Genomic DNA, 22,601 nt, shown 5'->3' on the forward strand with positions numbered 1-22,601 from the left:
GAAGCTCTGAGGAGGACACACTGTATGGCTTGGATCTGGAGCTTATCTCAGCCTTGTGGAATTTTGGGTTTGTTAGTTCTTCTCTGGTCAGCCTATCAAGTTCCCTCACACTCAAGACGAAGCTGAGGCTTAGGTGGAGTTGGGGTCACCTTCAATATGGTTACCGGGCTTAAGAGGCTCCCTGTGGACTCTTTTTATTTTATTTTATTTTATTTATTTATTTATTGAGACAGGGTTTCTCTGTCCTGGACTCACTTTGTAGACCAGGCTGGCCTCGAACTCACAGCGATCCACCTGCCTCTGCCTCCCAAGTGCTGGGATGAAAGGCGTGCGCCACCACCACCCCCCGGCTCCCTGTGGACTCTTATCCCCAGCAGAGGTGAGGCCTCCAAAGTTGAGGCTAAAAGAATAATACGATCCGTCTACACCAGAAGCCACACACCAGGTCTTAGCTGTATTTTTATTTCTACATCAAAACTCCCTGGGTCCTCACAACAGCCCTGTGAGGTAGGTCGGGCAGGAAAGTTTCAGAGATCCCCATCGACAAACGAGGATGCTGAGGCACAGAGAGGTGAAATGACCTGCCCGGGTCGGACAACCCTCAGTGTAGATGGCACAAAGCAGCGGTCCTCTGGCCCTCTGGCAGTCCCCACGTTCTCCCTTCTGCTACTTCTGTGATTTCTGTGCTCAGAATGCTCCTCGGGTCCCCGGGGACCCTCAAGGAAGGCCGGAAGCTCAGACTTTTCCAGAATGGCCACTCAAGAGGGCCTGGTCAACTCTTAGGGCCTATCCTGTAGACTGTGAGGCCAATACCGTGCTCTTCACACGTCAGCATTCACAGAGGGCCTAGTAACTTCTAGGGCATAGGAGGAGCTAGCTATGAGTGGGTGCTGATTAAAAAAATAGGTGTGAGCATGTGTTTCCTGTGCTAAAAGACAGAGGCTCCCCCAACCCAAGTCCCTAAGGCAGCAACCCAGGCGCTCTCCTCTGTGCCTCCCTCACCCTACAGAGCCACAGGGAGGTCCCTCAGCAGCAAAAGGGAGCCCGATCTGCTTCTATACTGAGCTGTTTTAGTAGACAGATCTCACCAGGCCTTCAGACTCCATCACGCAGACACAGTGCCTCCACAGCTTGGCTGGGGCCCTGGGCCACACCCCCAATAACGAACAGCCGGGGCCCGGCCTGTAGGCTGGAACAGGAGCATCGGGCTGTGGGCATGGCGGGCAGTGCCTCCCAGCGTCGCCGCGCAAGACTGAAGCTCTCCACAGAGGCCAAAGGGCATGGCTGGTTCCCTGGAGGAAGGAGATAGACAAAGGGCTGAAGACCCCTTCTGCTCCTTTTCCCAGACAAGGGCCCAGTAAGTACTACCCCAGCGCGAGCTAGCAGCGCTTTGCTCTTCACTGCCCGAGTTCATCACTGTTCGCTCATGCATGCTGTGTCTATTCAATCATGTGCTCTGCTTCTGTTTCTTAGAGCCCCGGGACAGGCCTGGGGGACACCCGGAGAGCTGGGCCAGGCAAATCAGAAGCTCCCTGGTTTATAGATAGGCAAAGAGCTCACAAAGCTCTGACCCCAGAGTCTAGAGAAGGTGAGCTTGCTAGGAGATATTCTTTCCTGCTTTATGCCGTCTTTTCTTAGCCTCACGGGGACTTACCAAGGCCCCCAATAGCCACGACGTTGCCCCCAAGGGAGCCAACCACAAAGTCGGCTCTCTTATCCCTCATTCGCAGGCTACGAGGCAGCTTAGTCCAGGATCCTGAAGGAGAGAAGATGTAAGATGAAGGCACACAGACATACACAGACACAAGGGTGAGCATGCACACACGCGCGCGCGCGCGCACACACACACACACACACACACACACACACACACGAATGCCCTTCTGTTCCACGGAGAGTAGAACAGACTAGAACAGGCATCGCTCACCATGCTCCAGGTCAAACATCTCCACAGTGTTGACGAAGTGCGGGCGGGAGTAGAAATTGTGGGGCCCGGGCTGCTGCAGGCCACCCAGGCTAAAGACAGTGCCCTCAGCCATAGCACAGCCAGCAAAGGCTCGGCGGCTGGGCAGGCTTGGGTGTCGGGTCCACGTCCGGGTCTCTAGATCAAAAGCTTCAAAAGCAGTCACTGGGAGCTTGCCCTGGCGGCCTCCTGTTAAAGGAATTGAAGCACCTAGGACAGAGCCCAGGGGGGTTGGTAGAATCCACACCAGGTTGCTGGACTGTGCACCCAGCTGTGTATACCCCCCCCCCCCCCGTGGATCAGCCATGAGACCACATGCCTGACCCCTTAGGCACTGAGTTTGATTTTTCAAGCCCAGTTGGGCCAACAAGGAGGTTTAGAATAGGCCTAGATTATCCCCAACAAAACCGCTCAAGCCGTAACAGCTCCAACTAAGACTGATCCCTAATCCAGACAATCTACAGGGATGGAGACGTCTGGCCTCTTTTTTCCCCCTTTCCCAGATTCCCTCAGCCCTTACCCAGGACATAGATCTTGTTTCCGTGCAGGAAGGTGGAGGCCCCGTAGCAGGGTGTGGGCATGGAGGGTAGCGAAAGCCAGCAGTCCCGGCGGGGCTCATATAAGAGTACCTGGGCCTGGGGGGCCGTGTCAGGACCCATTCCCCCCAGAGCATACACCATACCATCTGCACAGAAAAGAGTAGTTCAGACTGCACAGCCATGTCTGGCTGGTGAACCCCACCCTGACAGCTCCCTTGGTCAGGTCCAGGGGTAGATGGAGACTCACGTGCTCATCAAAAACTTTGCTGCCTATCTGAAGTTGGGAGCTAGGAGAGCTGGGATTCCAGCTTTGGCCTAGGCCCCTCCAAGTGAAGAGCTGGAGGCAGCTGATCTAATTATAATCCAGCACAGTCTCCCTGGAGACGCTATGGCAACCAAATCTGGCATCTAAGCAGGCTAGCCTGGACTGGTGGTCACACTTGGAGGCCATAAGGGGTGTGCGTGTGCGTGTGCGTGTGCGTGTGTGTGTGTGTGTGTGTAGAGCAGGTCTCCTGAGGGGAAGGGGAGGGATAGCTTAAAACAATGGTAGAGAGTATAAGATTTGCTCAGCATAAAGCTCAGTCTGAGAAGGTAACTCAACTAGGGGAAGGCCTGGGGCTGGGAGACGAGCTTGGGCCTGTAGGATAGAGGTGCTGGCCACAGCCTTCAGCCTCTGCCAGCCTGTCAGCACCACCACACCATGCTGCTTCACTAGAGTAGCTTCTTGCCTCTGTTAGGTGCTCAGAGTCAGCTAGGGGCACATCCACAGGCCTTTGGGTGATGTGCCAGGCAGCTGGGGGCTTCCATGGCAACCACCTCCAGGTCGGCTTGGCCTTTGTCCACATCAGGATCCCTGGTGTGTGTGTGTGTGTGTGTGTGTGTGTGTGTGTGTATGTGTTGTGGGGGGAGGTCTAAGCACTTAAGCATTTGCTGGGCTCTGAGCCAAGGCCTTGCTCCCCTCCCCTCCCCCCAGACTATTTATAACTAGGAGAGTCATTAGGCCACACCCCCCCACTGTCTCTTAGTAACAAAGAACAGGACATGGTAGTGGCTCCAGTGGCCCATCTTTCTGGGCTCTGACCTCTACCTCATAGCCCAGAAAAGGCAATTAACAGTAAGCTGCGGCAAGCCTAGGTAAAGGAGGAGACAGGAGGCAAAGCCATGCCCAGGTTGGTACCTATCCAGTCTCTGAGATAATGGCCCTGGTCAGGAGAAAAGAAAAATGAAGGCTATTGGAGCACCTGAGGGATGTTCTAAACCACTCACCTCTCTCCACAGTCGCAACCCCCATGGCTGCTTGAGGGAGGGTAGCCCGACGCTCCCAGCGGCCTTCATCAGCCAAGAAGGCCTCCACAACAGCTACTGGGCTCTGGACTTCATCCACACCACCCACCACTAGCACCTGCTTCCCCAGAACCACAGCAGCTGCACCAGCCCGGGCAGTGGGCAGGGGTGCTATTGCTAGCCACGTGTGTGAGGCCATGTCCAGTGTCTCAACAGTGTCCAGAGGTAACCCAGCCCGGCCACAGCCCCCCAACACCAGCAGGTGTCCATCCTGGTGTGCCACTGTGCCATAGACCCGGCAAGTGGGCATAGGGGGGAACACCTGCCAAGCAAAGGCCCGGCCACCACCTGCAGCCATGTTGCTCACTGCCAGTGGTAGGCCATGCTATCTGCTCAGGCTGTGGGCCTCACTGGGGGGACACGATAGGGCCTCATCTTGATTCCGTCAGGGCTGTAAGGGTGTCTGGCCAGTCCAAAGGACCTGGCCTTCACCTGGAGAAGAGATGGAAAACAAAGAGTCAGGGCCACTGCCAAGAAACAGTGAACAACATGCAGGCCAGGCCCCAAATCACTAGTGGACAAGGACCCACCCCTTTGCCTGGCACTCTGGTGTGATGGGCAGGAGAACAGACTCATTACCCAGACAGCTTTCTGACTTCTCACAGGGGTAACGAGGGACTCTCCCCACCGCCAACCCCTAAACACTAGCAAGTAGCTCCTTGGTCAACTAGAGTGGAAGGGGAGGTAAGGTGATTAGAACCCAGCTCTCCACCCATCCTAACGCCTTTCCTATCCCAACAAGTCTTGTCTTGGTGCTCAAGAGAAGAGTTCTGAGTCCTCTGCACACTGGCGTCCAGTGTGCCTTGGACAACCTGGGGCCGGCCATCAGGGTCTCTCATCTGCAGTCCTTAGAACAATGATCATCCCCATCTGCAAGGTACAGCCATTTACATCAGCGAAAGGCCAGTCTCACGTGAAGGATTCAAGGGGACAGATCCCAGGATTCCACACTCCCTTTGAAGTCCATCCTCAGGGGTGTGGCAGGGCCAGCAGATTCCCAGCTAAAGAGGGATTAGGGGACTGAAGCTCTTGAGGATAGGATTTGAAGGGCCCTGAATTCAGGGATTTTCCTGTAGGAGTAAACAGCTGGATTCCTGAACCCCCTAAAAGCACATTCCTTAGCGTCCCCTTTTGTTCTGTGTCTGTGTCTTGGGGGCTACCACTCTCAGTTCCGGGATTTGGCAGGACGGCCTCCTGGCCCCAAACTTCCAACTCAAAGGAGAGTGGGGGGCGGGTCTGGCTAGTGGGCTTAATTAAGGCTCTATCCTTCGTGCCCCAAACTTCCCCAGAGCAAGGCTCTCGCGGGACTCACCCGCTGGATCTCTGATGTCTCCAGGGCACGGGGTCCGCCGTTCCGCCTCCGCCTCCGCTGGCTCTGGCAAGGGCTGAAGCTGGGCTCCGGTGGGGCTCCGGCACCGCTCCGGCGTGGGGCGGGGCTGGACCAGTTCCGCCCCTCGCTCCCCCCTCCCCAGATTCGGGGAAACCTCCTCCCGCCTTAACTCTGCACATGCCACGGCAGGAGTAGGGCGCACCGACCCACGGTCACCCAAAATGAACAGACAGGCATGTGGACATCCGGCCGGCCAGGATATAGGATTCTACCTGGGGCGATGATAGAATTGAGGCAGCGGCGAGCAAAACAACACCGGTATGGTGGGGTCCAAGGAGGGTGTCGTTCTGAGTCGAATCCACGGTGGGTGCGTTCAGCCAGGAGCTAACCTGGGGCCTTTAGGGGTCGGAGCCCGCCCATCACAACTGAGCTTGGAGGTGCCCATCCACCAGCTTCGCAGCGGCGCCCCCTAGATGTCACTAGGGCTGTAGCCTGGGCCTCGGGTTAGGGAACTCAGCTGTTCTGCCCTAACCATGACACAAAGCCAGGCACAGAACAGACCCGTAGCAGGTGAGATGGAGAAGCGGACTGTACTAGCCTTAGGACCTATGCAGCCCCCCCCCCCTTTTTTTTTTTTTTTTTAACAGAAAGGTAGGTTAACTTGGTTAGATCTCAGCTGGGGATGAGCTAGAACAGCCAAAGGCTGCCAAGGATCTCTGCCTAATGCTGTAAATCCTGAGATTGGGGCTACTCTGATGCCTAGGTGACTGTCCATCTTCAGGGTACAGGGCTTGTCTCTAGCCAGCACTGTGGTCATGTGATAGCAAACTGATGTGACAAAGGCCCACCTATCCCTTATTTAAACCTTGGCTCAGCCTATCTTATGAGCATTCTGAATCAGCTGGCAGCTTCCAGCCGGATCTCCTGGGCCAACAGTTCCTCACTGCTTTGATCCCTTTGCCTGTGCCGTGTTTATCTTAATTTCCCCAAAGCAGATCTTGAGACAATGACACAAGTGCACACAGTTAGTGTGGGAGGTGATGCCAGGAGGCGCCAGCAGAGGAGTAGCAAGGAAAGTAGCCAAGAAAGGAGGTGTTATCAAACAAGTCGCCACCGCGGGTAACTGGGACCAGATCCTTCTGGGGATCCTGGGAGCTGCTTAGGAACGTGGGCCTTACACTGTTACTGCGCCCAGGAGCAAGGGGACCTAAGGAACTCATCTTCACAGCCCCAAGAATCATATGGGGAGAGCTGGTTGGGGGTTTCATTGCCTTCACCTGCCCAAAAGGTGGGTGAGCCCTTCCTCATGACTAAATAGAGCCTACAGCTCTTTCAGTGGTTGGTGGTTTGAAGTGGAGGGCATGCACCGGGCCTGTAATCCCAGCACTCTGGAAGGGAGAGGCAAGAGAAGCTCTGTTTGCTCGAGGCCAGCCTGGTCTACAAAGTAAGTTCAGGACAGCCAGGGCTACATAGAGAAGCCCTGTCTCGAAAAACTAAAAAAAAAAAAAAAAAAAAAGGGGGTGGGGTGGGGGGAGTATGCACAGAAAGAATAGTGCAAAGATTGGTTACATACTGTGCAGGCTCTAAAAGGCCTCTACTCTCCCATGCCACTTCTCCCACTCTCCAAATCGCTCCTCACTTGGGGCACTGAGATGTACCTCCACATGGTACTCACAGTGCCCGTGTACAACCTCGGATTCACCACTGTCCCTTGGCTTTTTTTTTTTTTTTAACAAACAGTTTTTTTTTTAAGACATTTATTTTTATTTTTATGTGCATTGATGTTTTGCCTGCATGTGTGTCTGAGTGAGGGTATCAGATCGTGAAGTTACAGACAGTTGTGAGCTGCCATGTGGGTGCTAGGACTTGAACCCAGGTCCTCTGGAAGAGCAGTTAGTGCTTTTAACCACAAAGCCATCTCTCCAGCCCCCCCCCCCGCCCCGGCTTTCTTTTCAGCTGATAACCATTTACAGGCCATCTCCTTTTAAATGTCTACCAGCACTAAGTCAAGGCTGTTTCTTCCTGTTCCCTCTGAATTTTGAAGCTATCTGTCCCCAGACTCCAGTGCCTTGTTGTCTGCCTCCTCAGTCTCTTGTCGCTTCTTCCCCCAAAATTGCTTTTGAAATAATAGATTTGGTTTTGTTTGTTTCTCAATGGGGTTTCTCTGTGTAACAGTTTTTGGCCATCCTGGAACTTGCTTACATGTAGACCAGGCTAGCCTCTAACTTACAGAGATCTTGCCTGCCTCGGCCCCACCCCAACCCCCAGTCTGGGACTAAAGGCCTGCACCACAACTACACGGTGAAACAATTGGTTTTTTGCTTCTTTGAGTCACAGTCTCGTGTAGCTCAGGCTGGTCTTGAACTTGCTACATAGCTAAGGATGACTGGATTTCTGATTCTCTTCTCTTCTTTTTCCAAATGCTGGGATCGCAGGCATAGCACCCTACCCAGTTTATGGATGATGAGGAACGGACTCAAGACCTTGAGCATTGCTAGATGAGCACTCTACTGCCTGAGCTACATCTCCAGCCACCAAAATTGCCTTTGAAAAGTCACCATGTGTATTAGTCAAGAGTCTCTAAGGGAACAAAACCAACAGGTGAACACACACTACAAGGGAACTTAGATGACAGAAAGACAGAGCGGAGGTTAGGAGCACTGGTTACTCTTTCAGAGGACCTGGGTTTGGTTCCCAGCACCCACATGGTGGCTTAACTACAGTTTTCAGTGATCCAACCTAGACTTACTTTGTAGACCAGGCTGGTCTCGAACTCACAGCGATCTGCCTGCCTCTGCCTCCCGAGTGAGATTTTTTTTTTAAAGTTTATTATTTATTTATTTTATTATGTATATAGTGTTGAGCTCACAACCTCTGGAAGAACAGTCAGTGCTCTTAACCTCTGAGCCATCTCTTCAGCGCCATGACCTTGTCTCAATATATATTCAATATATATGCTGGAGAGGAGGCTGATGAGTTGGCTCAGAATGTCAAGGTGGCTGCCACCAAGACTGACAACCTGAACTGGATTCCAGGGAACCACTCTGTAGAAAAAGAGAATCCATTCCCAAAAGTTGTCCTTTGACTGCTACACCAGTGCTGTGTTAAGTTTCAAACCCAGAACAAACAGAGGTGCCTATTTAATATATCAAAGCAGACCTGGACACCAGGTTCTCCCAGAATCCCTCATGCCCTGCCTGTTACACCATCCCCCACCCCCAACTCTCCAGCGAGGATGCTTTCCCTATATAATCCAACCGCTTTGGTTACTTGCCCTTTTTATCTTTTGCCCTTTGGCTGCGGCACCTGGGTCCCCTGTCTTCCCTGTTCTTTCCCCTCTTGCTCTCTCCACATGGCCCAGCTCAACCTGGTCATGTCCACTCTGGACTCTTTGCCTATATTCTCCCTTTTATTATAATAAACTTTCTCCTCCACCATAGCTAGGAGCAGTCATGTCCTTTTTCTTTTTATTTCTTTTCTTCACTCACTGTGAAAGGGTGTGCTGAGAATGAAAACACACATAATGTTATTTTTTAAAAATGAAAAAAAAAAAAAAATGAAAGCCAGGCATAGTGGTCCATACTTATAATCCTAGTGCCAATATTTGTAATCCCAGTACTGGAGGTCGAGTCAGGCAAATCCTTGGGTCTTGCTGGCCAGCTAAACTAGCCAAATGAGAGATTTTTCTTAAAAACAAACACACACACACACACACACAAACACACACGTGTGGTAGTATACAGCTTTAATCCAGAACCGTCAGAACAAGGCCACCCCGGTCTATGTAGTGAGCTCCAGACCAGTTAGGACTACATAATGAGACTCTTGTCTCAATAATGGCTCCTCAATAACAATGACACCTAAGTTTGTCCTCTGGCCTACACACACACACACACACACACACACACACACACACACACACACACAAGCATGAGCACAAAGAAAAGAAGGCTAAGGACAGTATTTACTTGCTTGGCATGCCCAGGGACCCAGGTTTACTCATCAGACCCCATACCCCAAAACAGATTTGGCTCTGGCTTTCCCAAAGGAGCAAACTTAGAACCTATTGAGAAAATCTTTCCTAAGCTGTATCATTCTCCACCCGATCACCAGTTGTCTCTGCTGAGATGGATGTGGGTTGACCTCACTAATGACCATGTAAGATGTCAAACAAAGGGGGCAAGGCGTGGCTCATGGAAACACCTTGTGTCTCTCCCCTTCTGACTTGGGTTATGTCTATGTAGAGTCAGTCAGCAGCTATGAAGAACCAGATGAAGCGTTAACTGTGCTTTGATGAGTGTCCTCTGGGAGTCCCATCTTAGACTTAATACCAGGATGCCTCTTTGATAGCTGGGTACCTTAACCTTTACCATTCCTTCAGTAACCATAGATAGACGGGATGGAGATAGAATGGACTTAGCCTTCTCGTTCTCCAGTTTGCCTGACTTCCGGGCTGGACAATGCCAGAGAGGAATCTCCTTCTAGGACACACCTGGCCACTGCTATCCATGGAGGAACCGAGCCCTGCCTCTTCGTGGAAGTGGTTTCTGTTTGCCTAGGCACGCCTCAGTCTGGTGTAGGGCCATAAGGCTTTTTCTCCACCAAGACAAAGGGAAGTGCTGACCCCAGATTATCAGCAGATTTTGTGGTTCCTGTTGGGCATTTGGGTTGCCTTTGAAGACATTCAGGACTCTACCATCAATGCCAAGGTCCTGAGAAGCTAACAGGCCCAAGTGAGGCCTTGGGCATTGCTGGGTGGGGTGGGTATTGATCTCTTAGGATGCCTGGATCCCGCCCTATAGGCTGGGGAATAGAGACCAGCTGAAGGATCTTGGGTCCTATGAAAAAGGAAGGAGGTTAGTATCCAGCCGCTACAGGAAGCATTCTGGACACTCTCTTCTACCTATCCAAACTCCGAGACTGGTCCAGATGCTTTGCTCCCTCACCCGTGAAACCAAAGCTTTCCTGATGGCTCCCCAGCTGGACTAGGAAACATCTGACAAGTGAGGCCTTTGCTAAGAGCCATGGAGCTTAGGTATCCCAGCAATCCAAAGGCTATGTAGAGAGACACTGTCTCAAAAAAAAAGAAAAGAAGAAAGTTTTGAAAACCATTTTGACTGTTCATCTGAATGTCTCAGAGCCCTAGAGTTAATTTTGACCTGTGTCCTCAAATTAAGTGCTCCTGAGGAGTGGACTCTGTAACTGCCCTCTGTTGCCTACAGGACACAGGTAGAACGACGGAGTTTGCAATCTCCCTGGCTATAGGATGGGCATTCTGGGCACTGTGAAGACTGAAAGTGAGACTTTGTGCTATTGAAGTGCTTTGGCTGCGCCAGATCTTGGCACTACGCTTATGCAAACGTACCTGGGCAGGTGTATTCAAGCCCACAGTGACGTACTATGGCTTACAGATGCAGGTTTCTGTGTATTATCTTACCACATATACGTACCATCTTTTCATGCACTAGTCCAGGCATTAGCCCCATTCTTGGGACGAGAGGAGGGTCTATAGTCCTTATATGCGGTACTTTTGTGGTGAAACAAAGGGACTATCCTGAGATACTCCCTCCCAGGCACACTCCTTTTTGACCTTTTGATCAGGTGCCAGAGAAAGAGCCTGGGGTGTAGAATGGGCTAGACCTTGCCAGGGGTCACTATACTATACTACCACGTCATTTTAGAAAAATATCAAATGGCCCCCTAGTCCAATCCTGACTGGGTCCCTGTGTCTCTTGCCATCTATGTGCACCATATTGGATCAGATAGGTTTGCACTTGTCTTTGTAGCCACCACCTCCAGGCAGCCCTCCCTGGTACTCAACCTGCTCCACCACCCCCCCCCCCCACCTGGGGAAGTGCTAGGGGTCAAGGGTCACCAGGCGGGCCAGATCCCGGAAGCGGAAGCGCAGTGCACTTCCGGCGCGCAGCGGGCGGCCATGTTGGAGCAGCGGAGGCGGCGCAGAGGTGCGTCCTGGGTCCCCGTGGCGGCGCCGGTAGGTTGGAGCCGCTGGCCTAGCGGTGCTGCAGAGTGGCGGCCCGTGAGGCCGCAGGGCGGCAGGGCGAAGGGACTGGGTGGCCAACTCTCCCCGGATCCTTATTCTCCCCGGGCTTGGCCAAGACACCCCACCCCCACACAGGACCCCACCCTGGGGCTGTGAGGATCCTGCCGGGCTACCAATGTCCACCTTACACGTTTCGCCGCCGCAGTGACCCCGACTCCCTGTCGTCGCTCGGGCCCTGGGGATGCGGCCTCCCAGCCTGAGGGCCCCAATCTGTCCCCGGCCCCCGTCTGCCTGATAAGTACTTCTCCCGCCCCCAATCTTTGGTCAACTTCCTGTGCTGGCCCCAAAGGAATGTGTGAAGCCGAGTCAGCCTGGAGCAGCTGTTGACAAAGCTTCTTGAAAACCAAGAAGCACCTTCCCAAGGGCTCAGAATGACTTAGGCGAAAAACTCCTTGGTTCTCCCCCCCCCCGCCCCATATTAGTGCCAGAGGTTTGGGGTGGGAAGTCCTACAGTTCACAGCCTACCCCTTCAAGAAAAAAAATAAATAAAAGAACTAAAGCCATGTGCCAGGCTTGTGCTTGGAGAGTATCCTCTGGGGAGGGGAAGTGCCTGACACCTGAGGATCCAAGAATGATTCCTAACATAGAGCCCCAGGGCACTTTCTCTGGGGACTCTGAAGACCGCGTATCTGCTCCATTAGAGCTGTGCAAAGCGGGAGCACAGACGGGCCTCAAGGCTCCAGGGACCTGTCTCATCCCAGCTGATCTTTTCGCGTTCCAGTGCAGCTGGGGAGTTTACCTCTTGACCCTAGAAGCCCTCAAAGTGCAATGTGGGGTGCTGGATGTAACTCATGATTGATAGGCATCGCTTTAAGAAAGCATAAGGTGGTCCCAGGCAACCGTGTCAGTGCTATCCTGAGACCTGCCACCCTTTAAGCTGTGGTTAGGAAGGTGCAGACCTTTAATGGTTGCTTGACTATCTTCCTAGTTGGAACCTTTGCCTCTGATTGTTTTCAAACCTTGGACTCCTTGATGAGGCACCTGGTCTCCTGCTTGCCCTACAGGTGTTTTGTTTGGGTTTTTTGTTTTTTGTTTTTTTCAAGACAGTTTCTCTATGTAGCCTTGCCTGTCCTGGACTCACTTTGTAGATGAGACGGGCCTCGAACTCACATTGATCCACCTGTCTCTGCTTCCTCCTTGAGTGCTGGGATTACAGATGTGCGCCACTGCCCCCAGCCTTAAGAGATGTTTCCAGCTGTTATTCAATAGCTTTTCTGTTTTGTTTTTTGAGACAAAGCTTCTCTGTGTAGCCCTGGCTGTCCGGACTCTTGGAGACCAGGCTGGCCTCAAACTCGCAGAGATCTGCCTGCCTCTATCTCCCTGAGTGCTGGGATTACAGGTGTGGGCCATCACACCTGGCTTCAACCCCTTTTTTGGAGAGTCTACCTCATACTGGGGTTGAACTGTATCTGGTAAGCGGGGAGATAAACCACCTCCTGGCTGGAACACTGGCAGCTGGAAAAACAGAGGTGGGGTGGACAGACATCAAGTGTTAATTTGGGTCTTTGGGCCTATGCTGAAAGGCCTTAGTCTGTTTTTTCTTTTCTTTTTTTTAGGATTTACTTATTGGGTTTACAGTGTACTCCCTGCATGTACACCTGCATGCCAGAAGAGGGCACCAGATCTCATTACAGATGGTTGTGAGCCACGATGTGGTTGCTGGGAATTGAACTCAGGACCTTTAGAAGAGCAGTCCTGGGCTCTTAACCTCTGAGCCACCTCTCCAGCCCCCGTTTTTTCTTTTTCTTTTCTTTTTGGTTTTTCTTCCTTTCTTTTTTTAAATAGAGACAGGGTTTCTCTGTGTAGCCTTGGCTGTCCTGAACTTGCTTTGTAGACCAAGCTGGCCTCAAACTCACAGAGATCCACCTGCTTCTGCCTCCCGAGTGCTGAGATTGTAGGCGTACGCCGCCATGCACAGCTATTTTTGGTTTTTCGAGACAGAGTTTCTCTGTGTAGCCGTGGCTGTCTTGGAACTCACTCTGTAGACCAGGCTGGCCTTCAACTCACCTACCCCTGCCTCCCAAGTGCTGAGATTAGAAGCGTGCGCCACCATGCCCGGCCCTGAGCCTGTTTTTTCAGTTAGATCCCACCACCACCCATGTCCCTCACTCATGCCTCACAGCCCATACATACACTGTTACCTGTTTGGCTCCATCTATACGTGTTCTTCTTCTCTTTGGTTTTTTGAGACAGGGTTTCTCTGTGTAGTCTTGGCTGTTTTGTACTCGCCTTGTAGGCCAGGCTGGCCTCGAACTCGCAGCGATTCACCTGCCTCTGCCTCCCAAATGCTGGGATTAAAGGCGTGCGCCACCATCACCCGGCTTGTTTCTTTTCTTTTTGTCAGTCAGATAGGTAGATGTTACTGCCCCCAGGAAACCTTCCCTAACCTATTAGTAAGCTGACTTGGATAATACCACATACTCCCAGGAATCTTACTGGTGGCATGGCTTAACTTCAGGACTGGGCTCTTTTAGGATAGAGATAATTGCCTATGTGGGACTAAGTCTAGATATTTGATATCAGGAAAGAAAAAACAAAACAGGCATGGTAGTACAAGCATGTAATGCTAGCTGCTTGGAAGACTTAAGTGGAAGGTCACTTGTATCCACCAGTTCAAGACCAGCCTGACAACATAGCAAGCTCCATTTCAAAGAATTGAAAAGAATGCAGAATTTTGCTGGGCTTTGACATACACTTATAATCCTAGCAGTTGGGAGCCTGCACTATGAGGATTTTGAATGTGAGACCAGTTTAAACTATATAGCAAGCTCCAGAACAGCCAGAGCTATATAGTGAGCTGTGTCCCAAACAACCTTTGGGGCGACGGAGGGCTAACAGGGGTCAGGGTTCAAGGCCAGCCTCAGCTGTATAAGAGTTGGAGATCATCCTTGCCTATGTGGGACTTGTTTTAAAACAAACAAACAAACAAAAAATGTAAATGCCACTGAAGTAAAAACAAGCCTGATTTAAGTCTCCCCATAAGCCTGGCAGTAGGGTAGGTAGATGGTGCTGAGGTGCTTCTGAGCGTGTACCCCAAAGAAACACAGCTACATGGTAGCGATCAGGAGAGCCTGGAGAGTGATTTATTCTGGCCAGACCCTTCTGTCACAGAGAGTGGGAGCCTCGCTCGAGCTGCCATCCTGTTGCCGCTCTGTGGCTTGGCACCATTCTCATCGCCTCTTCTCTTCTTGCTTTGGAGGTGCCCAGCGCTGGTTTGCGGATCTCCAGGCAGCTCTGCAGGGCCTAATGCCATGAGCGTGCTCGTGCAGCATGTGGAGGAGAAAGCTGTGCACTCGTGGTCACGCATCTCCACGGCAGGGAAGAAGGCCCTGGAAGAGGCCCTCCTCGTGTTTAATCCCATGAGCCAGGATCTCAGTGCCACAGAGGCCCAGCTTGTGGCCTTCCTCCAGGGCCTGCGAGATGATGGCTTCCAGCCGACCATTCTGCGAAGTGGTGACGTCTATGGCTATAGTTCATGCACAGCCAACCCCCCCAGCCAGACAAAGCTACAAGCTCGCACCACCATCCCGTCTGCCACATCACTTCCAGCCAGGGCTCCTAACGCTGCTGTGTCGCTGCCTGCAAGCCAGGCGACAATGCTCCCTGTGCCACTGTCTGGCAGGCTGGCTAAGGGGTCTACACCAGCCCTTGCCAAGCATGCTGCCACTAACCTGCTGCTGAGCTCCTTGAAGCAGTCAAATGCCAGGGACACCAGCGGCACAACAGTAGGCTTCCCTGCCCACCTGTATCCAGGCGTGTACCCTGCCATGCGGCTCTCTGTGGTCCTTGAAGCACTAGTCCCCCTCAAGCCTCCTTGCTTGGGTGCTAAGCACAGGGCACAGCCACTGCAGCTGTCACTTGCAAACTCTCCTCTGAAACTGAGGAAAGGTTCAGGGAACCCACAGTCTAAAGCACCCAGAAAAAACATAAGCAAGGGCCTCAAATGCCTGACTAGCAAAGGCCCTGGGGCTGGTCCCCGACGAGGTGCTGGGACCCAGGACAGTGGCCCACAAGTGAAAGGGTGCTCTGCCTTGAGCACCAAAACAGTCAAGGCCAAGACATCTCGAACACTGACCAAAGCTGCTCGTGCCTGTGCCAGTGTAGCTCAAACCCAGCCCAAGGCAGTAAGGATCAGGGCCAAGGCAACACAGGCCAAGCCCAGGGCAGCCAGAGCCAAAGCCAAGGCCACTGTAGTGAGGGACAAGGCTAAAGCCAAGGCAGGCCAGGCCAAGGCCAAAGCAGCTCAAGCCACGCACAAGAGAAGGCCAAAGGGATCCGTTCCATCCAGAACTGGAAGGGCAAGCCTGAAAAACTGCTCTGAGACTGTGGGGCGGAAGAGGAAGAAAGCCTCGGAGGCCAAGGGTCTTCCTCCTAAGAAGAGGGCACGCCTCGTGCCCAGACCTCCTAAGGCATGGCTGGGGCCTGCGACAACAAAGCCTCGCAAGTCCCACACCGTAAAGGTAGACAGGAAGTTCTCAGATGACGAGGTCCGACAGTGGGCCCAACAGATCCTCCGTGTGAATCTCTCTCCAGTAGTATGGCTCCAGCCATTGCTACTATCTTGATGCTGTACTCAACACCTGAGTCCTTGCCGCAAGCGGTGCTTGGGAAAACAGTTGAGCTGTTTGTGTGGCCAGCAGCACAGTGTGCCATGCTCGTGAACTCTGCAGCTTCCTGGACTCTGGGTACCTCCCGGGCCCTCAAGGTCACCAACCTCCTTTCAGAAACTGAGTATTTGGGATGGGGTGGGTCGTGGGAGGGTTTTCTCGTGGCTCAGTGCACTGTGATTTGTTCTTCAAATTGTGTGTCTGCTGTTCCATCTATCAAGTTTTATACCTTTCCACCTTCCGGTCTCCCTGCTCACCCTCCGTGCTCTGATTGAGTGAGTGAGTGAGTGATTGGTTTTGGTATGTGGGATGATGGCAGGAGCCTAACAGAAGTAGCCCGAAGAGCAGGCTTGAAGAGCCTGGGAGCTTGCAGTGCGTCATCCATTTAAATGATAGGGTGACATTATGGGAGGGCGATGCTCCCAGGCTTCTGGAGAGAGGTGGGAAAATCCAAGTGCTGGTTTCCTTGGATGTAAGAGAGAGATCCTGAGGGGAGGGTCAGAGTCACTATGAGGTAAGACAGCCATGAGTGTCCCAGTTTTTAACCTGATGGGTCCCATTCAAAATTGTTTGCAGCTCAGTGGGAAATCCTGCACCAAACAGGTTTTTAGGCCAGGATAAGAAGCCTTTGTGGTACCACTCTGCGGTTGGGTGGCAGCTTTAAAGCTTTGTCTATGCTTGTCTGGGGGTCGGGGGAGGGAACATGCTTAAAAGGCTTGAAGTACCGCTTCCCTGCTGAAAGTGGCCAGCCTCACTTTCCCAATTGGTGCCAAGAGGCTAGGCTTTGGATCTGGACCATAAAACCTGTGCTTACTATCCAAAGAACTAAAGAACTGTCTCTGTGGTAACTGGTGGTGGATCCAGGAAGGTTTCTACCTGTACCACCTGCTCCATCTTACTGGAGGGTTCAACTTTTCACCATGTACCCTAACATAGGCTGGGTACTTTGGACACTGCTGGTGCCTTCTGCTTTGGAGAAGAGGCTGGGCGCTGAGTGGAAGCAGCTGTGGTGCCCACCTGTGCTGCACTGGTAGCTGCTCTGGCTAGAAAGTAGTGCCTGGGAAGTAGAGAACCAAGCATCCCATCATCCTCGGGCGTTTGAGCTTGAGGTATATGTCAGCTACACACTGAGACTTTCTCTGCTTGGCTTTTTGTTTTTGGTTTTTTTGTTTGCTTTTTTGAGACAGGGTTTCTCTGTGTCGCCTTGGCTGTCCTTGACTCACTTTGTAGACTAGGCTGGCCTCAAACTCACAGCAGTCTACCTGCCTCTGCCTCTGCCTCTGCCTCTGCCTCCCAAGTGCTGAGATTAAAGGCATGTGCCACCACGCCCTGCTCTCTGCTTGGTTTTTGAGACTGGGTTTCTCTTTGTAGACCAGGGTGGCCTCAAACTCGGATCCACCTGCCTCTGCCTCCCAGGTGCTGGCATTAAGTATGTGCCACTGGACCAAGCCAGGGGAATGGAGAGGTTAAGAGCGCTTTCAGAAGACCCAAGTTTGGTTCCCACAAAAGGCAGTTCACAAACCCCTATGTCCCGCTCCAGGGGCTCTCAAGGGCTTTCCCAGGAGACCCAAGTTTGGTTCCCACGAAAGGCAGTGAGAATCTTGAACTCCAGTGATGTTGATAAACAATTATGTGAAATCCCTTAAATAAAAACTTCCTGGCCAGGCTGGAGAGATGGCTCAGAGGCTAGGAGCATTGGTTATTCTAACACAGACTTGGGTTCAGTTCCCAGGGTCCACGTGGCAGTCCTAGAGGATTTGACACCCTCATCTGGCCTCACTGGGTACTAGGCATATCCCTGGTAAAGAGACATGCATGCAGGTAGAATACCTATGCACAAGAAGACATGATTCGTTTATTGCCTTCACAGGAAGAACAGCATAATGACAGACTGGGCTGGGAGATGGTCTGGGTAAAATGCCCTCTGTGCAAGCAGGAGGATCTAAGTTCAGATCCCCCAGACTCAAGTGTAAGACACTCAAGTGTCTGTAACAGCAGCACTAAGGCAGGTCCCAGGAGTCACTAGCCAGGGAGTCCAGCCAAAATGACAAAATTGAGATTCGGTGAAAGACTATCTCTAAGAGTAAGATGGAGGCTGGAGGGTTGGCTCAGTGGGTAAGAGCATGTACTGTTGTCACAGATAGAGGTTCCCAGTGCTCACATTAGGTATCTCACAACCACCTGAAACTTCAGCTCCAAGGGCTCTGATTTCCTCTTCTGTTCTCTGTGGGGCACTTACCTTAAAAAATGTATCTGGATATCTCTTTCTTGCTGGGTATGATGGCACAAGAAACAGCCTGGTAGGTTTTTCTGAGCTCAAGGCTAGTCTGGTCTACTTGGGGGAGTTCCAGGATAGCCAGGGCTTTGTATAAACTGTTGGGGGGAAAGCCACTTCTCTCTTGGAGACAGGGTCTCACTATGTAGTCTTGAAGGACCTGGTGCTTGCCATATAGACCATACTAGCCTTGAACTCCTAGAGATTACCTGCCTTGGTCTCTCAAGTGTTGGGATTAAAGGTATGCACCACTATGTCCAAAAGAACTTAAAAAACATGGTTGGGAACTAGAGAGATGGCTCAGTTGTTAAGAGCTTTTGCTGCTGTTGAAAAGGACCAGAGTTAGATTCTCAGCATCGAGACCAATTGTGACTCCAGTTCCAGCAGATCTGATGCCTTCTGGTCTCCAAAGACACTGTGTGCATATGTCATACATACAAACAAAACACTCGTAAATAGTATAAATTTTTTTAAAGATGGGAGCCAGGCATGATGGCACACACCTTTAATCCCAGCATTTGGAAGACAGAGGCAGGCAGATTTCTGTGAGTTCAAGGACAGCCTGGTCCACGAAGCAAGTTTAGGACAGCCAAGGCTACACAGGGAAAACCTGTCTTGAAAAACCAAAATAAATAATACAAAATTTTAAAAGGTGGGGCCTAGCCTGGTTTACAAAACAAGTTCAGAGCCGGATGTGTTGGTGCATGCCTTTAAAGGCTCCCAGCACTCGGGAGGTAGAGGCAAGTGGATCTCTGTGAGTTTGAGGTCAGCCTGGTCTACAAAGTGAATCTAGAATAGCCAAGGCTACACAGACAAACCCCGTCTTGGGGGGAAAATTTGGAGAAAAAAAAAAAAAAAAAAAAAAGCTGGGCTGGAGAGAGATGGCTCAGAGGTTAAGAGCACTGTCTGTTCTTCCAAAGGCTCTGAGTCCAATTCCCAGCAACCACATGGTGGCTCACAACCATCTATAATGAGATCTGGTTCCCTCTTATGGTGGGCAGGCACACACCCAAGCAGAGTATGTATAAATAATAAATATTAAAGAAAAAAAAACAACAAAGCTAGTTTAGGGCAGCCAAGGCTACACAGAGAAACCCTGTCTTGGGGAGGAAAAAAAAAAGATGGGGAAGCAGTTGAGGAAGACCACCTATCATCAGTTCCTGGACAAGAACACCCGTGTGTCGCACACATGCACATGTGAATACACAAGACCAAGTCAGAAAACAGGAGGGAGAAAGGAAAATCCCAAGTGAGATGTTGCAGCATGCATGTTATCCCCGAACTAGGGAGACTCAAGCAAGAGGCACTCAAGTTCAAGACCAGCTTTGGCTACATAAGACTCAGGAAAAAAACGGAGGTGCCGGAGAGGCATCCTCAGGACCACGTGATCATGATACCATCACCTTACTTCGTGCCCTTCTCCACGGTCACATGGGGCGATAGTCCTGCCCAGGCCCCTTCTGCTTTGAACCACGAACAATTTCACTCAAGACATGGAGGCGGGGGCTGGAGAGATGGCTCAGAGGTTAAGAGCACGGTCTGTTCTTCCAAAGGCCCCGAGTTCAATTCCCAGCAACCACACGGTGGCTCACAACCATCTATAATGTAATCTGGTGCCCTCTTCTGGCCTGCAGGCACACATATAGGCAGAACACTATATAAATAATAAATAAGTCTTTAAAAAAAAAAAAAAAAAAAAAGACATGGAGGGCTCGGAGAGTAAAGGGAGTACAGTGGCCTGCGCAGACCATCTTTCTGGGTTCTGTGACGTTCTTGGTGCTTTGCCTTACCTCTTGTGGAAACCAATTATGGCGGGACAGGGTTTCTGTAGTGAAGCTCTCTCTTTCTGAGATAGGGGAACACAGGTCTAGAATTGAATCAAGAGCACTGACTGCCAGTGGGGAACATTGGAAGCATAGCATGTAGAAAGGGTGAAAAGTGAGAATAGGGTCGGGGCCAGGGTTTACAAGACCAGGAGAAGCCGGGCGTGGTGAACATGCCTTTAATCCCAGTACATGGGAGGCAGAGGCAGGTGTTTTGCTGTGAGTTCGAGGCCAGCCTGGTCTACAAAGTGAGTCCAGGACAGCCAAGATAACAGAGAAACCCTGTCTCGAGAAACAAACAACAACAACAAAAAGACCAAGAGAAGGGTTACCCCCAGGAGACAGGTTCTGAGTGAGGGTGCTGTGGTCTTGGACCTTTGGAGAGATAGGAGATAAAAGCTTCAGAAGATATTAGGGGACATGAAGGAGCTGGTAGGACTGCGGCTCTCTCCCCTCCTGCTACGTTATATCTCAAAGTTGCTGCCTGAGCTGCTGAGGCCACAGTGTTTCCAGGCAGGCTGCATGGGAACAGTGAAGAAAGGCTTACCAACACCATGGCTTAGACTTGTCCCTGGGGGCCTTCCAAACTGAGCACTCAGTGTGTCTTGAATGGGCAGTGCCCCAACTATCCCCTGAATCAGTGATCGATGCCTGCGCCACCATGCCTGGAATTTATGCTTCTTTTTTTTTTTTTTTGGTTTTTCGAGACAGGGTTTCTCTGTGTAACCTTGGCCATCCTGGACTCACTTTGTAGACCAGGCTGGCCTCGAACTCACAGCGATCCGCCTGCCTCTGCCTCCCGAGTGCTGGGATTAAAGGCGCGCGCCACCACGCCCGGCGGAATTTATGCTTCTTGAACTATCTTTTGCTGTGGTAGGTTCAAGGTCACTAGGTTTGAGGTTGAAGACCAATCATGTCCTCTATCTGGATGGTTTAATTGTCCTGTCACTTGCCCACAGGGTGCCGTTGTATTGTGTAAGTTGTCTCTAAGACAAAAGCATCCATTTGGAAAGAAGCTCCTTAAGATGCTGGTGTTCTGAACTTAAGAATCTAAAGGGAGGCAAAACATTCCATTCTTCAGGGAGGCTCCCTACAACACAGGATGTTCTAAGGGGAAGTGAAACGTTGTATCCTTCAGGGAGGCTCCTTAAAGATACAAGATAATTCTTCCAGGAGGTGAAACAATCTGTTCTGCAGGGACTCTGTTTAAGTTCAGGAATTCAGGAAGTCCTGGAGACTGGTAGGATTCACTAGCTTCCTGTAAGTAGTAAAGACTACCTGCCGGGGGACACTCACAGACAAGCTAACCAGCTAGACTCAGACTTGCTAGGCTGTGTGAAACAAACAGGCCTGCCACGCCACCTAGAAGCAGCAGACGAGACAAGCTGCTTGGAAGACCAGTCAATTCTCCATGCTGGAATGGACTTTGGTGATGCGCTTGTCTTTTGGGTCATTTCTGCTCCTGTAAGTAACCCCAATAAAATTCACTGGTTCACCAAGCTGGATTTGGGTGGTATCTGTATCTTGTTCTGTCCCTGGCTCCCTGCCTCAAGTGAGTGGACTTTTGTTACCATCTCCCCAGGAATAGTGTCACACAAAAAGAACATTGTTAGATTATTTATTGGCAGCTGTAAACCGGGCATGGTGGCACACGCCTGTAATCCCAGCACTGGGGTGGGGAGGCAGAGGCAGGCGGATCACTGTGAGCTTGAGGCCAGCCTGGTCTACAAAGCTAGTCCAGGACAGCCAAGACTACACAGAGAAACCCTGTCTTGAAAAACTAAAACAAACAAACAAATAAAGGCAGCTGTAGAGATAGTGTGAAGGCTAAAGTTATGTTTTAAGTTTTATGTTACTGTGCTTACGAAGTCTATAAAACCAAAATGCCTCTAACCTGTATTTCCCATTTACCCAAGGACAGATAACTTCCTGGAATGCTAGGGCTGTTCATGTAAGATCACAGGCCACTTCTATAAACCAGATTGGTTGCCTCAACTGCACAGGATGTGCAGGAAGGTGCATCCGGATGTATGTTTGCTCCCAATTGGACCAAGGCAGAAGTACATAGCCTTGTTGGGTTTGCCTTTATAAGTATCTAGCTAACCTAATTCAGGGTCATTCTCTGGGAATCCTGGGTATGGACCTGGCCACTGTCCATCATCCTGCCAGTATATAATAAAGCTCACTATAAATTTGGCCCAAAAATTGTGTCAACCTGCCAGCCCTCAAATAAAGACACAGAGACTTACTATTATTTATTATAGCTTAGGCCTTTGCTGGCTACCTCCCAGCTGGCTCCCCTAACTTAAATTAACCCATTTATTCTCGTCCACTTTGCTACCTGGCCCATTACTTCTCACTCAGCCCTGGTACTTCTGACTTCCTCTGTGTTCTTCCCACTGTTTGTTCCTATCTCTCCCAGAAGTCCCGCCTTTCCCAGCTATTGGCCGTTAGCTCTTTATTAAGCCAATCAGAAGGTGATGGGGGTGTATGTTTACAAACTACTAAGGCAGGTGATGATGCATGAAAATAAGAACTCAACATTTGAGTAATGCAAAGACAACCTTTACAAAGTGCACAAAAAGGCCGGGCGTGGTGGCACACGCCTTTAACCCCAGCACTCCGGAGGCAGAGGCAGGCGGATCGCTGTGAGTTCGAG

General features: G+C 51.2%; 2 protein-coding genes across 4 annotated transcripts; one reads left to right on the top strand and one right to left on the bottom strand.

The window, feature by feature from the left end:
• Nucleotides 1–421: 421 nt before the first annotated feature.
• Klhdc8b (kelch domain containing 8B) lies at nt 422–5,710 on the bottom strand. 3 transcript variants are annotated; one of them, XM_051140295.1, is made up of 7 exons: nt 5,159–5,710; nt 4,760–4,866; nt 3,769–4,278; nt 2,484–2,648; nt 1,928–2,152; nt 1,655–1,756; nt 422–1,292 (listed from the first exon to the last, which is right to left on the bottom strand). In XM_051140295.1, exons 3-7 carry the CDS (start codon nt 4,142–4,144, stop codon nt 1,096–1,098), a joined length of 1,065 nt encoding a protein of 354 aa, XP_050996252.1. In that variant the 5' UTR covers nt 4,145–4,278; nt 4,760–4,866; nt 5,159–5,710; the 3' UTR covers nt 422–1,095. The 3 variants fall into 3 exon arrangements, with proteins under 3 accessions (XP_050996252.1, XP_050996251.1, XP_050996253.1); XM_051140294.1 differs by having other exon boundaries at nt 4,738–4,866; nt 5,159–5,709; XM_051140296.1 differs by lacking the exon at nt 4,760–4,866.
• Nucleotides 5,711–14,344: 8,634 nt separating this feature from the next.
• On the top strand, nt 14,345–16,080 carry Ccdc71 (coiled-coil domain containing 71). The gene has a single exon (XM_051140463.1). It carries the CDS (start codon nt 14,489–14,491, stop codon nt 15,800–15,802), a length of 1,314 nt encoding a protein of 437 aa, XP_050996420.1. The 5' UTR covers nt 14,345–14,488; the 3' UTR covers nt 15,803–16,080.
• The last annotated feature ends 6,521 nt before the right edge of the window (nt 16,081–22,601 follow it).

Source organism: Acomys russatus, chromosome 32, assembly GCF_903995435.1.
Source record: "Acomys russatus chromosome 32, mAcoRus1.1, whole genome shotgun sequence".
Classification (NCBI taxonomy): domain Eukaryota; kingdom Metazoa; phylum Chordata; class Mammalia; order Rodentia; family Muridae; genus Acomys; species Acomys russatus.